We start from the raw sequence: 16,550 nt of genomic DNA, 5'->3' as shown, positions 1-16,550 counted from the left end.
GTTGTTAGTTCTGGTTTAGGTGAACTTCTTCATAAATATTCCAAAAAGTCAAATATGTTTTCATAAGTTTAAATGTGAACTAATTTGAATTTTATTATTTTATAAAGAAAAAAAAGTTATGAAGAGGTTTACTAAACTAAGGGGGGAGATTCTAGGGTAAACCATTGTTATGTTGTGGCAGCTAGCTTTTTTATGAATGTTAAGGTTATGCTATTTTGTTATTTTTTTAAGTTAGAAAAAGATGAGAAATTGTTCGTTTGAACCCTCGTCCAGATTTTGATTCTATTGGGTTTCTTACGGAGGATTCATTGATTTGTTGTACAAAGAATTAACAGTGTGCTTACAAGAGTGCTTTTAGAAACTAATTTTTTGGTTTCTAAAATGATAAAATTAGTCATTAACTTTATTAGAGACCAATTTAGAAACTAATAGTCTTAAGTGGCTAAAATCATGGTCGCTAATTTTAGATACCAATTTAGATTCTAATTTAGAAACCAATTTAGTTACCATTAAATAAAAACCAATTTAGTGACCAAATATATAAAAACTAATTTAGTGACCAAATATATAGAAACTAATTTAGTGACCAATTTCATTGAAACCAATTTAGTGACCAAAATATATAGAAACTTATTTAGTGACCAAATATATAAATACAAAAAAATGGTCACTATATTGGTTTCTAAATAATATAATTTATTATAAAATATTATTTTATTTACCTACTTACTCTTTCCTATTTTATATTTATTTGTAAATTTAAGTATATTAATTTTAAAATAAATTTATAGAGTTTGTCAACTCAAAACAATTATGTTCGTAATCGAGATATGGTAAGAAGTGAGTAATTTTTTTCAAATTTTATAATTCTTTTTATAAATTGTGAATGTGAACTAAGATTGTGATAGAAACAAAAGATAATCAAATAAACCCAAGTTAAAATTATTTTATTTTCATAATTTTTTTAAACATTATAAGATAAAGAAATATATACATTAGTAATCCATAAATAACATCACACATATTCTTTTTGCCATATTCTTTTTGCCATTTGTTAGATGCATTTTATTTCAAGAGGAATATTCACTGATCTATATTTGTACTTTATCTTTCTATTTTAGTAAATATAAATATTAATTTTATGTTTCTCATGCAAATTTATAAACAGACAACTAACTTTGGAACTGCTTATTAGGTTTAAGAAAAAAATAAAAACTAGAAAAATTAGCCAGTAAAAGTTTTCGAAGCTGTCTGTCACATATCTGTCACAACAAATGTGATAGATTTTACTTAAAAGTAACTCAAACACTTTATTTACTGTCATGCAAGAAGATGAATTCAGATTCCAATATGTTTTAGCTCCTCTTTTATAGATAAATCATTAGAAATAAATTAAGCTATGATAAACAAATATATATGATACCTTGAAACATATACAAAGGATGCATTGTTACTCAAAAAATGATTTCTTATATTATATCAAATAAATTAGTTTTTAGATAATATTAAGAATATAATAATACAAACATTAGGCTTCTGACTTAAAAGATGATTAAATCATTTACTCTCTTCTGGGTTACAGAAGTTGCTAAGATTTTGGGCACAAGTAACACATATCCTAGCAGCCCTGGCTTCAAATGCTTCCAACACAACATTAGGCTTCAACCACAATCCTCGGCTGTAAGGAATAAAACAAGCATAATATTACAACTCATAGTTAGTACTAGAAATATTAAATAAAGCCATATTTGATTTGGATATCATGAAACTGATCTGGTTAGACTAGACATAATCTCCAATTTCACTATAACCTTTTTAACATCATAGTGGTATTAAATGAGTTGTTCCATTCGAGCCATATAAGCTATAGTACCAACAGGCTTATTTCCAGAGCCCAGCTGAGAAACCGTCTTCATGAGATGCCTTAACAGCTGAAAAAATAATTACATGTCTTGAAGCAGCCAGTAGACAGTCAGACTCAAATTAAACCTTTAAAATGAAAATATAAGTGACCATTCTTATAAAATTCTATTGGTACGGTAGTATAATTCACGTTCTTCGAATTTGGAAGTTATACTTGTCCAAATCTGATTGGAACCCACGATAAACTATTGTGAGTACTAGATTCTAAGTTATCTATGTAGAAAAGCAAGTAAAAGGGAAAATGTGAGTAAAAAAATGAATTAAACAAACTCTTCTAGCACCCCTGGGCTTGTTTGTACAACAAAATTAATACTCCACAGTTCAGATTAAATAATTGAGGCACAGAATCCATTCACATCTCTTTAAACCCAAAGGCAGCTTCAAGACTCAACTCATACCTACCCTTCAACAACTATACTGGGTTCAGAGGTAGACTCTCCCAAGTGTGATTCAACTGGAATTTGGCTTCACTCTAAAGAAGCTGATGCTCAACAACTATACTGGGTTCAGAGGTAGACTCTTCCAAGTGTGATTCAACTGGAATCTAGCTTCACTCTAAAGAAGTTGATGCTCACCCTTTTGTTAGGTAGTATCTGTTTGTAGGTGGTCTGAAAAGACAAAAGGCAGCCCTTTGGGTGAAACCCCAAAAACAGCAACACATAGCAGTGCTAAGTATCACTGAACCCTCAAACAAAAATAAAAACCAACTTGATACTCTTTCTTACCACTTTTCTATTTGAAACAAAATATATTTTCATAATCATACAAACATTTCATATTAGAAAATATTTCTTGACTACAATAGTTTCAAACATTTTTTTGATTGCTAAAACAAAGTTTACTATATATGACAGTGGCTAAGTTGAATTTGAACACAAGTTCCTTGAAGACACTTTTGGAATCAAAATTTTGTACAGATGAAACAATCATTAAAAATGACCAACCATGTTCTTTAACAAAGATTTAATCATCAATAAGTAAAAAATATTAGTATGTAGACTAAAAAGAAATCCATAGTGTGAGTTTATCTTTCCACTGTGTATGTGCTTTCCTCTTCCTTTCTCTTTTCTTTCTCTGCCTAATATCTATGGCTATGCAAATGCAAAGTGTTGAACAATAGAATCTGTGAGTGACCCTGTCTGCATGTGTGTCTATCATCTACAATCAGTAACTGAATACTCTGGACTATATTATCATAATTCTAAGTACCAACTATAGCACCGAAACTCATATTTTAGCACAGTTTGTTTGAACTCACTTTGAAGTGACGACCAGTGGTAGAAGAATAATGACATATGAGGATTATACTTTGTGTGATGCTCTTTAATTAAATTTCAATATATCAGATCGATTAAAAGAGAAGCCAAACAACACTCAACTAGCAATTAAACGAGGGAATACAAATAACAGAATCTAGGGTTTTAAGATGTTTTAAGATGGGAAAGATAAGCAAAGGCGAGAATGGATCACAAATCGAAACTTACGATGATAAGGTTGAAGAGGTTGGCCTCCTTCGGAGCAGAGAAACGCATTGTTGTAGAATGCGTTGTCGTCGCCATTGCAGAGGCTGTTGTCGTTGCCGTTGCAGAGTGTGTTGTCGTCGCTGTTGCTGCAGGGAGCGTTGTCGTTGCCGTCGTTGTTTCTGCAGGTGCGTTGCCATTTTCGTCGTCATTGCTGCAGGTGAGTTGCCGTTTCCGTCGTCGTTGCTCCAGGGTGAGTAGCCGTTTCCGTCGTCGTTGCTGCAGGGTGAGTAGCTGTTTCCATCGTCGTTGCAGAGTGCAGGTGCGTGTGTGCTGAGTGAGAGATAAGTACAAAAGATAAAATATTAAATAGAGTTAAAGTTAGAAATTGAAAACTGCACTATTTAGTTTAAAAAAAAGTATACATATCTATTTTAAATTAATTCATAAATTTTTTAATTTAAACAATATTTTGAATTTGTTATTAATTTAATTCTATGTTTAAATAAAATTAAAAGGTTAAAATATTATTTTAAATGTAATTTTTAAATTGATATCAATTATTTTAATATTATACTAAAACTAATAATTTAGGAAATTTATTCATATTAATTTAAAATATTTTATAAATTAATGATTAATAATTAATTTTATAAAATTTAATTATCCCAAAATTAGTATCTAAATTCAAATAATAGTGACTAAAAATGTAAGAATAGAAACTATAAAATTAGTTTCTAATTTTATTATTTTTAGAGACCAAAAATTAGTTTCTAAAATAGATTAAAAGTGACAAAAAAATGGTTTCTAAATACATTTTAACAAGAGACTAAAAAAATGGTTTCTATAAAAAAACTTTTTTTATTTTTATTATTAACTACCAAAAATATAGTATCTAATTATTTTATAATTTTTATTAATAATAGATACCATTTTAATAACCAATAATTTTTAGTTTATAAAATGGTATCTAAATTAGTTACTATAGAAACTAATTTCTTTTGGTTTCTAAATTAGTTACCATTCAATCATTTTCTTGTATCTTGTTGTGAGTGGACACCATTTTCAAGATAAGTATCTTTAATTCACCTCAAACGAAATTTTTTTTTACAGAAAGTAGTAACTTTTGGCTAGAAATAATAGTTTTCGGTATCACTAGCAATAGTAAATTTGTTGGTTAACATATAGGATAAGATGGAACAAGAGTCTTATAAGTTATAATATTATTTAGTATTATGTGAACACAAAATAATAAATTATATTATCATAAAATACATTATAAATTATATTTAAATAATATTTTTAAACTATAATGAATATTTTACACACACGTTAAAAAAAATATTATGACATACTCTGAAAACATGACAAAAACACACACAAAAAAATGGTTGAATTGTCTTTTAAATTTTTTAGAATCTTTTCACAAAGCTTCATCTCATTGAGACTCTGAAGTAATATTAATACTTACAGATGATCTCTCAATTAACATTATAAAAAAAAATAATTTTTTTTTCGCAAAGAGCTCTCTCTCTCTCTTAAATTAGATGAAGATTAAAAACAAGCACTTTGAAGATAAGGAGTAAGAGTTTTAACACAAATTATTTTTATACTGATCTGTCTATTAACAACAGAGTATGTCTAGTTCTCGGTCAACTGGTCAAGTTCCACTAAGCAAACTAATGTTATGAAGATAAAAAAAAATATTTGGACTTTCATCACTTTTAGCTAGAATAACTTAAGTATTATTTCGACACAACCACTCCTAACTAAAAGCCATATATTGTTTGGATCTCAACCACTAGTGGTAACCCACTAAGTATTGTTTGGAAAATAGTCACTACTAACAAAAAATGAGTATTGCTTTGGAACACAACCACTCTTAGCTAAGACTAAGTATCACTACAAGAAAATAATTAAATAGAAACCAATTTTAAAGATAAAAAATAATTAGTCAGTACATTGACAAAATTGGATATTATTTTAAAGACTAAAAAATTTAGTGGTATCTAAAGTAGTTTCTAAATTTACAAAGTTTCTAAAATGATATCTAATTAGTTACCAAAGTTTTAACTACCAACTACTTTGGATTCTAAAATCGGCAGCTAATTGGATACCAATTAGTTAATTGGATATTATTTTAGAAACTACTTTAGGTACCAAAAAAAATTTAGTTTGTTAAATAGTATTTAATTTAGAAAATATAGTGAGTAATTATTTTGTATCTTTAAAATTTTTTATTTAATAATTTTCTAATAGTGTATTGTTTAGACAAAAGTCACTCCTAGCTAAAGATTTGGTGACTGAAAGGATAGTAATTTAAAATATTACAAATTTTTTTCTCACTAGTGAAAGAGGTAGCCAGGTAGCATCTCATGACAAATACAAATATTAAACATTTTACTAGTTTGTTATTTGAACACGAATAATGTTCTTGTCAAAATTTGGACATTTTATAAATTTGTGTCAATTTATAAAATATGTATACATTCACTTTGACTTAACTTCTTGTCCAAAATTTAAATGTATTTATTAGTAAATATTATAACACACACGATCACGGAGATGGAGTTGGAGTTGGGCTTGAGTAAAGATAGAAAGAAGAAAAAACTTACAAGCTTTATGTTTCAAGATTTTGAGAAAGATGCAACTATCTTTAACATTTTATAATTTTAATTTAATATTACAAATTTGCAAAATGTAAATTCATTTATTTGAGGTCTAGCATAAAAAGTTGATTAACTATAATGCACGAGGAAAATTTGCTTAAAAAATGTCTAAAAAAATTAGAATGATAGCCTTCTAATTAATATTTTACATATGTGAAAAGTGAAAACATTTAATGCAAATTGAATTCATTTTAAGAAATAATAATATGTTTGAAATTTTGGTAGAAGGTAAGTTTGAAAAAAATAGAACATATATTTTTTTTTATCAGCAACAAAAATAGAATAAATAGGAGTACTAATGATACTCCAAAAATCCTTTAAAAAAAAGTCTCAACACATAAGAAAAAAAAAAGAATTTATGAAAAAGTGCATCGATGAACTCAGTTGTCTTCTTAAGAAAAAGGAAATTTTTTGACACCAAAAAAAATAAACCACACTTACTTCATAACCTATTATAATAATATTTTAAATTAAAAATAAATTAAATATGATTAAAAATTAATTTATTAAATTATTAAGTAAATGTTTTTTATTATTTACGGTGTTAACTTTTCACCACCCTAATCAAAAGGGTGAACAATAGTGGACTTGAGGCCAACTCCAAAACACTAGAATTCACAAAATCATTTTTTTTTTGCTCGCTTTTTCAGTGATGCGTACAAAAACTTTTGTTAGGAGGAGACAAAAGGGTAATGATAAAGTTTACAGGGACGAAGGTTCACCTCAAGTTCATCATCTTCAAACTAACTATTTTCGTGTATATTTATTTGGATTTCACATTTCCAATGAAGCTAAAGCTATCCACTTCAAATTTAAATTATTTTGAATAATTTTAACCTTTTATATTTAAAATTGTTTTTCTTAAATTTTATAGAAGTGGAGATATGATAAAATTTAATAAATAAATAAGTTTATGATTTTTATTATTATATGTTTAAGAAATGAGAGGGACGAATTTAGAATTTAAATGAAACTGAAAATTCCAGAAGCATATATAAATTTATTTTATTTTCAATGACTAATATAAGAGAAGATAAGATTCCAAGAGCTAAATTATTTATTTACTCGAATTAATAAATTGAAAAGGATCTTTCAAACTTATTTCGTAGGTACACAAGTTGCCATCTATACTGTGTTTCTTGAAACCAAGCATTTTTTTTACAGTGACAAAACAATTGGTGTAAAATGAAGGGTTGGAAAAGTGGATTTTAACTTATCTGTTACCTTGTCTCCACCTTTTTAGCCAGAAAAAAAAAAACATGAATTCAAATTATTTTTTTTCTTTCTTTCAGACCATGTTGTCGCAATTGGCAGAGAAGTAAATGGATTATTCTGTTGATGAGTATGGGGAAATGAACATTGCCTATTTAGTAGATGAAAGCCAAGGGATAAAATTTTGTGTCATCAATAATTCCACATTACCATGAGAATCCAAATTTGATGTTGGGAATTAAGGAGATAAATTCTTGTCCAAAACAATAGTTTCTTACATAGGAGACTTTCAAGATTTATAAAATCACAACAAATAATAACTCATTATTTTTAATGTTGTGAGACTCTTACCATCTCACTTCACTTTATTCTATTATGATCTTTAATTCTATTTTATTTTTTGCCTTTGTTTGCGTTATTAAGGTAATTAAAGTCGAAACTAGAAAGATTAAGAAGAATTTGAAAAACAAAATAATAAAATAAAAAGTAAAATAATTTTTATGTAATATTGAAGAGATTAGAAAAAAAGTTCATGTATAATTGATTATATTTTAAACATATTTGATTACGTGTATGCAATTTTTTTCAACATTTATTTTAAATAATGAAGAAGTACCGCCATCAATGAAAGAGCAATAGGAGTATTTTAATATATATATATATATATATATATATATATATAATGTATATAATTTTTTTATTAATTATTAATATTTATTTTTATATTATAGTAAAATAAATAATTGAAATGATAAATAGAATAAAATCATTTAAATTTTGATATTTTGTGTAAATATTTCAATTTGTTATTTTAAATAAAATTTTATTAAGATTTTATAATGATTTTTTTAATTTAAAATTTATTCTAATTCTTATTTATATTTCTAAAAAATATTTCTTACATTAAATTATTTTATCACACCAATCAAATTACTTATAAAATTTTCACTTAAATTCACTATTTCTCTCAATTCAAATAACCTATTTCTTACTCTTTTATTACTCCTTTTCAACCTAACCCAACTCATTCTACTATTTTTCTCCTCCTTTTCAACCTAACCCAACCCGTTCTACTGTTTTTCTCCTCCTTTCTTTTCCTTTCCAATCCCACCCAATCCAATAAAAAAAAACAATTTTACTTATCTATCATTATTAGGTTTATGCACCCTTACTCAAATTATAAACAATTACTTTTATAATTTAATTCTTAATACTAATCCATTATGCAAGATAATAATTTTTTAAATCACAACACTAATTATTTCACCAGGTTCAATAGTCTCACATTGTTTAGAAGTTGAAATTAGTAACAACTTAAACCAATCTTTCTTTCTTAACTTTTTGAGACATCTTTTAGAGATAAAAGTGTGATGAAACTCTAAGTTTTTAATAGGACAATATTTTGAATGTGATCATTTATCCAAAGCATATTGTCTCAATGTTTTTGAGGTCGGAACATTGACATCGTTTGTGGGAATGGAAAAGTAGTTTCAAAGACGAAATTTTGTTCTCTTAGCCCTTAAATGGGAAGTTGTTCCGATATGTTTATTAGTCTTCTATCTTTTGAAAATTAAAACAGACAACAATTTAAATACACATTCCTCCCTTAACTCTCTAAGATGTCTATTAAAGATAAAACCATGATGAAATTATAAATTGCAAAACAAATGATATTATTTTAACAGATTTAAAATCAGAACATTAATAATATAAACAAACAATCCTAATTTACTAAGGAAGTGAAAGACATTATGAAAATAAAAAATAATAAAATAAAAAAAATATATAAAACTTTTTTAAAGACAAAATTATGATGAAATTCGTTTTAAAATTGACACTATCTAAGATATAATAATTAACTTTAATAATATTATTTCAAATAACTCGAAGTTGAACTAATATTAATCTAGAGGTTCGGATACTCCTCTTAATCAGCGTGTCCGTGTCGAACACATGTATCGGACATCGACACTTATAGGACACGTATTGATGAAGTGTCCAATTCAAAAAAATATTTGTTGGATTTCTGACAATTTTAGCACGATTTTAACCCAATTTTAAAAAGAAGAAATATATTAATTTTCTAAAAACTCATATCTTTTGTATAAATTTTTATTATGATTATAAAAATAATAAACAAATCATTTTGAACCAGCCATAAAAATATATCTTTATTATGCACATAAATCTTTATTATCAATTTATATTTTATAATTATATAATATATAGATTCGTATATCATCTTCATATTTTAGAAATTATACTTATTTTTATATCCATAATATATCATTTGATTTTCTGTGGTATATAAATATGTACATAAATAAAGTATCTCAATTTTGTAGGGAATTAAATGCAAACGTGAATAAGAACCAAACAAGAGAGGTAAAAGAGTTCACAAATTGAATAAAAGGTTCATCATCACCTAGACAGCAATGTAGAGTGTGTGCACTGAAAAGGAGGATCATCTTTTACCCCTTTTGATGTGCCATCAAACTCTTGTCATTGACAGAAAGGGAAGCATAGTACTGGTCATATGATTTTCTGAATTTTCGTGAAGAAGAGAAAAACTAATTGCTTGGATCTTCTTACATCTAGGTACGAATGAAAAGACATGATCCCTGCTTTTCTTATTACATCTCAGAAAAGAAAAATTACAAAACAAAAATTCAAAGACCCAGGAACCAGAATGGTCTTAAACCAAAAACTATGTAACAGAAAGTAGTAAAAACACATAGAAACAGAATTACATAAAGAAGAAACAACTCGTTAATTGTGAAGTGGATCTGGGCAAGTGGGTACTCTTCTCATGTTTTCATGAAATCTGTGATGGGTTCCATTGCTTATAAGGCCAAAAGTGCTTCCACTGAAGTGCTTCTGCAACAGATCCTCCTTCACCTTCTCATCCTCCTCAATGCCATGGCTGAATTTCACTTTGGCCATTGCATTAGATGGGAGCACACGAATGGCTCCAACTTGGCATGATGAGTGGCAACACACCCACATTTGCACCACTGTGACACCCAAAAGCACCACAAAAGAGAGCTGAAGGAGTGTCTTGCCACCAGAAAAAAACATGGTTGGAGGATAAGCCACGTAAAATTTGAACCTTTTCATTCTCCTTGATCCAGCCATACCCAAAAGTTTCCTCACGCAAGCTTGTTGAAGTTGCTGGCACAGGGAAAAAGTGGTTGCTATAGTGAAGGGCGTTGAAAAGTAGAATAGAACACAAGGGGAAAGTGGAGTTTGACTATGTTAACAAGTGTTGTTTGAGTGGGGATCACGGAGTTTCGGGTAGAAATGAGCATGGCTAGTAACCATTGGGTACGGTTATGTTTGAGAAGATAGATATGTTTCTACAGTACTTACTTTAAAATATTACTTTACATATACTTAAATATCATCATTTTATAATTTAAAAAAAAAAATCTGTTGAGTGGTAAATATATTATGACTCTAGCTGATATTCGTATATAAATGTATATTAAAATAAGTTTATTTACAATACTTATTTTGTATTTGTCAAACTAGTTTATTAGTCTTACTGAGATATTATTGTTAAATTGAAATTAAATATTAAAAAAATGATTTTAGAACTTTATATAGAATGTAAATTATATATATATATATATATATATATATTAAACGTTAATAGATAACTTATATAGGTGAGTATAAATATCATGATATTCGTAGTTAACGAGTGAATAAAATACTTGTAATAGTTATTTATATGCATTCATGGTAATTTCTTCTCCCACCTTAATGTTTTCTTTTTGCACTGAAGACATGAAATAACAATTTTACCCTTTCTTCGTATTTGATATTAGTTAAACTTTTACAATTTTGTATTCCAAATTCTAGATTTCAAAACGTATTTTCTGGATTTAAAAATACAATTCGAAGTTTATAATTCAAAATTTAAAATTTAATTTCAAATTCTAATGCTTGAAGTGTATTTTTTGGGTTAGAAAATACATTTGGAACTCTAGAATTTGAAATACAATTTTGTATTCCAAATTTTATATTTCAAAAATTCTACAGTTTATACAATTAATAAATATAAAAAAAAAAAAAAATTGTGTACTTTTGTTGAAGGAGAGTTTTAGGATTAAAATATTTATGGAAGTGTTGAAAGAAATTATGGAGGTAATGGAGTTTTTAATTTTGAGGGATAAGCAATGAGAAATGATAATCAACTTTTTATCTAGTATTATCTTGTTATTCTCAGCATTGATTTTATTGTTTCAACTTATCTTATTTCCATCATTTTGATTATGATTATTATTGTTCTCATATAAAAGAGACTAAAAGAACACTTACCGGCTGAACAATTAACTTTTCTGTTTTGATCGGTATACGCTCCTTCTTCCACTCCTTAGGTTCGATCAATTTTTTTTTTCAGCAAAGAATCAATTAAATTAAATTAGGGGACACTTTAGGGGTGTCCCAACCCTTATACAAACCTTAAAAAACAAATAAGTCCGACTACATTTAAGAAACCTACTTAACCAAGCACACCTTGGCTCCAAAAAACAAAAAATAACCCCCATCAACCTGCAATATGAACTTACACAACATAATGGTTCCCTGTTACCCAAAACAGAATACACACTTCACCCATACCCAATCTCTTTTGATCCTGAAAGAAGACTACTCTAACAACCCAACTTAAATTCAGCTGAAAAAAATAATTTGACATTTCATCATCAGTGCAACATAGGTCCTTATTGCTAGATTGCACCTCCAGTCTCAATCCAACCACCGAAGCATGCAGTAAGGTAATCCATCATAACTACACCAATTACAGATATTCTCATTATAACCTAAGCTTAAACACTTCCAGCTTAGTCTTCAACATGATGCCAAAACCTCCCCCACAAAGTAGATACTCTTTCAAAACATTAATAACCTCAATCTTACAAAACATTAATAACGTTAATAATCAAAAACGTAAAAAACAGCTCCTCTTCCTTTAAAGTGCTTTGTCTCTTTGTACTCCCTTTTACTGAAGAAATTCTGCTCCCCACAACTGGACCTGCATCAAGAAAAGACAACCTTCCCACCGCACAATTCTAGAACAATAAACCAGATAAGGACTTCTACAAGCATATTATAGAACGTCCAACCAAAACATTCTAATATTGAAGATTGTCCGAATACCTGTGATTTGCAAGCAGGAATATGTAAGAGTTTGGGAGAAAAAATTACAACACTTACCTTGTTACCATATTTACGCAGGTTAAAGGAGATAAGATCCAGTCTGAAAATGAAAAAGTGACTCTCTTATCTTTATGTTTCATCCAGACCCATGATTGTACTTATGCCATAGTGAAAATTTCCTCTGCATCTACCTTTGCTTGATTAAAGGTGACCCTATTTCTATGCTTCCAAATAGTCCATACAATTGACACCCAAAGACTCATCCAAAGTCTATTACCTTCCTTATTAAAACAAATGCTAGAGAATTGTTCGAAGTGGTTATTCAACACATTGTGATTCACCGAACTAATTCCCAGCCATCTAGAGCACATATTCCACACTTTACTTGACTCCCTACATAAGAGGAGAATATGCGAAGAAGTCTCCTCTTCCCTTCCGCAAAACACGCATAAATTATCCCCTAGTGGCACACCCCTCTTATGCAAATTCTGTTTAGTCGCAATCCTATTCCAGAGAGCCCTCCACACAAAGAACAATGCTGAGGGCATTGCCTTCAGTTCCCAGAGAGAACCAAACACTGATACCCCCCCTTGCCTGTGATTAACTAGCTTATTATACGCAGATTTAACCGAGAAAGTATATGATGGAGGGTCATTCCATAACCTTACGTCCTCATTATCTGCTTGGAATGACGTCCGTGATATTACTGACATGAAATCATCTACCAAGGACTTCTCCCATTCAAACCATTCTCTTCTCCAACTGAACTTCCACTCCCACCCACCTGTATTCCAGCTGCCAAGGCTTTCGATAGTCTTATCTTTAAGCTCAGAGTTGTTGTACAACCTATCATACCTTGCTTTGAGTTGGCCAATAGCTAGCCATTCATCTTCCCAAAATTTGATCTTATCCCCTTTTCCAACTTTCCAAGTTGTATTCTGATTGAACCAATTGTCGCCTTGGTCCGAGAGGCCAACTTTAGATAAATCATTCCACCAACTAGATGTGAACTTATTTCGATTCGGTGTACATGAATTCAACAACCTCCTCAAATCATACTTAGATTCCAAGACCTCCTTCCAAAGTCCACACTCAGTGGAGTCTAACCTCCACATCCATTTTGCCAAGAGAGCCTTATTAAACAGATCAATACGTTTAATGCCAAGACCGCCCTCCTCTTTCGCTTTACAGATATTTTCCCAACTAGTCCAAGCAATTTTCCTCCCTTCCTTTCCCCACCCCCACAGAAATTTCCGCTGTATCTTAATAATTTCCTTACACACTCCAGTTGGGGCTTTATAGAAGGATAGATAAAAGAGTGGGACAGCATTGATAACAGATTTTATAAGGCACACTCTTCCCGCAAAGGATAAATTCCTACCCTTCCAAACTGACAGCTTCTTTCTTATCTTTAATAACACTGGTTCCCAGAAAGAACACCTAGATGGATTGCCACCTATAGGTAAACCTAGGTAGATGAACGGGATATCCATTAAACCACAATGCAGAATTTCAGAATACATCTTCACCTCGTACCTATCTACTCCGATTGCCCCAATCTTACTCTTGTGAAAGTTAACTTTGAGGCCTGAGCTTAGTTCGAAACATCTTAGAATAGCCTTGATACACATGATATTCTGCAAGTTTGGTTCGCACACGAAAAGGGTATCATCCGCAAATTGTAGCAAATTTACCTCCACCTTCTTGCCCCCTACTTTAATACCCGAAAGCATATTCTTTCTTGTGGCTTGCTTTGCTAAACCAGCTAAACCTTGTGCCACGATCAGGAACAAGAACGGTGCCAGCGGATCCCCTTGTCTAAGGCCTCTAGTTGGTTTGAATTCCTTTGTTGGGCTACCATTTACCAAAACCGAGATTGTAGCTGATTCAAGGCAGGCTCTAATCCATTGAACCCATTTCCCACAAAATCCTAATCTTCCCATCATATAAAATAAAAATTCCCAACTTACCGAATCATATGCCTTCTCAAAGTCAAGTTTCACTATCACCCCGCTCTTTCTCCTTTTTTTCAGATCATCCACAACCTCATTCAATACGAGATTACTGTCTAACAAACCTCTATTAGACAGAAAAGCAGATTGAGACTCATCTATTACATTTGCAATGACCTTTTTAATCCTATTAGCTAGCACTTTCGTCAAAATCTTATACAAACAACCAACAAGAGAAATAGGTTTATACTCTTCCAAGGATTGGGGATTCTCCGATTTTGGGATCAACATTATAAAGGACGCATTGCAACCCTTCGGGATCACCCCCTCTTTATGAAAGAATTTTACAACTCCCAAGATGTCCTTTTCTAAAATATTCCAATTATTTTTAATGAAGCTGAAGGTTACCCCATCTGGGCCAGGACTTTTATGACTATCGCAATTCCAGATGGCTTCCTTTATTTCTTTTTCATCGAACGGATCGGTCAAAAATCTATTTTCAGAATCGGATATCTCCTTGAAAACCACATTGTCCAACCTAACCCCGATATCTTCGATTGCCGACATCTTGTGTTTGTAAAATTCCAAGACCAACTCCTTTACCTTGTTTGGTTCTTCCACCCAACTCCCAGATAGATTACAATTAATACCTTTTATTTCGTTCCTCATCCTTCTCCATTTGATAGAGGCATGAAAGAATTTAGAGTTCGAATCCCCTTGCTTAATCCATAACGCTCTTGACTTTTGTTGTAATAGGGATTCATTTCTCTCATTTATAACTTGTAACTGGCTCAGGAGTTCTCTTCTTACCATGATCTTGTTTTCATCCAAACCTTCCTCATCATCTCTCGAATCCAACTCTTGTATTTTCCTCAAGATCTCAAGTTTTGACTTTTCCGTATACCCGAAAACATCTCTGTTCCAACCTTTTAGGTCACTCTTTAGCATTTTCAGTTTCTCTTTTAACACCAAAATTTTGTTACCTTGAACCAAGTAACTATCCCACTTGCTTTTAACAAAATTAACAAACTCTTTATCTTCCTGCCAAATGTCAAGAAACCTAAAAGGTTTTGGACCCCAATCTGCCACATTTGATTTTAACACTAACACACAGTGATCAGATATTTGTCTCTCTGTAATGTATTGCTTACTACCTGGCCAGAATTGTAACCATTCAAAGGACACCAAAAACCTATCAAGCCTACTTTTTGCTTTGCCGTTAGGTCTATACCAAGTGTATTTTCTTCCAATACAAGGTATATCCACCAATTCCATATTATCGATGAAGTTATTAAAACCTTGCATTTCTCTCTTATTACCGCTTACTTTATTAATCCCCTTTCGTTCCCTCTCATTTCTTATGGAGTTGAAGTCCCCCAATATGCACCAAGAACTGCAAGGTTCCCTTTGCCTAATCTCCAATAATTCTGACCACATTTGTGTTTTCTCGTGAATTAAACAGGAAGAGTACACGTTAACAACGACAACAGAGATATTTTTCTCCTTAGATAACCCAAAGAACACAATGAACCTTCTATTTATGATGTTACTAGTGCACTGGAAGAAAACTTTATGCCAAATCATAAGAATACCCCCTGACCCGTTTGCTGGCTCACTATATAAAAAATCAATGTCATTATCGCCCCATAACTTGCAGCATAAATCTAAGCTAAAATTATTCATTCTTACTTCTTGCAAACATAACATTTTAATCCCCTCCTTTCTAATAATTTCCTTAACATACCTCCACTTTACAGGACTCCCAAACCCTCTCACATTTAAAGAGAGAATTCTCATCAACAACCTAAAGCGTCCCCCGCTTCCCTTTTAAGTTTCATAAACCTATCCCTTTTTTCTAGTTCCTCTAAGCTTACCATAACTTTTCCTTCTTCCCCGCAAGAAGCCCCTAACTGTTTACCCAACTCCCACACTCTAATTGTTTCAAGGCTCCCATGTTTCAACCAAAATAAACGATTACAATTATTAATGGCCGTATCAGAAACAGAATTACTAATTTGAGATAGGACTGACCTTATATTCTTGCGTTCATCCCGCTTGCTGCTCTTGCTTGATTCTCCCACCCAGAACACTCTCCTATCCATTGTTGTAGACGAATTCGGGGGAATCGAACTGTGGACTTGCTTTTTTTGGTAGTCCACCTCATCCTCAAT

General features: G+C 30.6%; 1 protein-coding gene across 1 annotated transcript; it reads right to left on the bottom strand.

The window, feature by feature from the left end:
- Positions 1-10,033: 10,033 nt before the first annotated feature.
- LOC137808833 (CLAVATA3/ESR (CLE)-related protein 27-like) lies at positions 10,034-10,399 on the bottom strand. Its single transcript, XM_068610113.1, has one exon. The coding sequence runs from the start codon at positions 10,397-10,399 to the stop codon at positions 10,034-10,036; it is 366 nt and encodes a 121-aa protein (XP_068466214.1).
- Between the last annotated feature and the right edge of the window lie 6,151 nt (positions 10,400-16,550).

Source organism: Phaseolus vulgaris, chromosome 3, assembly GCF_000499845.2.
Source record: "Phaseolus vulgaris cultivar G19833 chromosome 3, P. vulgaris v2.0, whole genome shotgun sequence".
In the NCBI taxonomy this organism is placed as follows: domain Eukaryota; kingdom Viridiplantae; phylum Streptophyta; class Magnoliopsida; order Fabales; family Fabaceae; genus Phaseolus; species Phaseolus vulgaris.
This window is presented reverse-complemented; position numbering and strand designations above follow the sequence as displayed.

Excerpts from the sequence above, each read along its gene's own strand:
- LOC137808833 (XM_068610113.1), bottom strand. The coding sequence starts at position 10,399 with ATGGCTGGATCAAGGAGAATGAAAAGGTTCAAATTTTACGTGGCTTAT.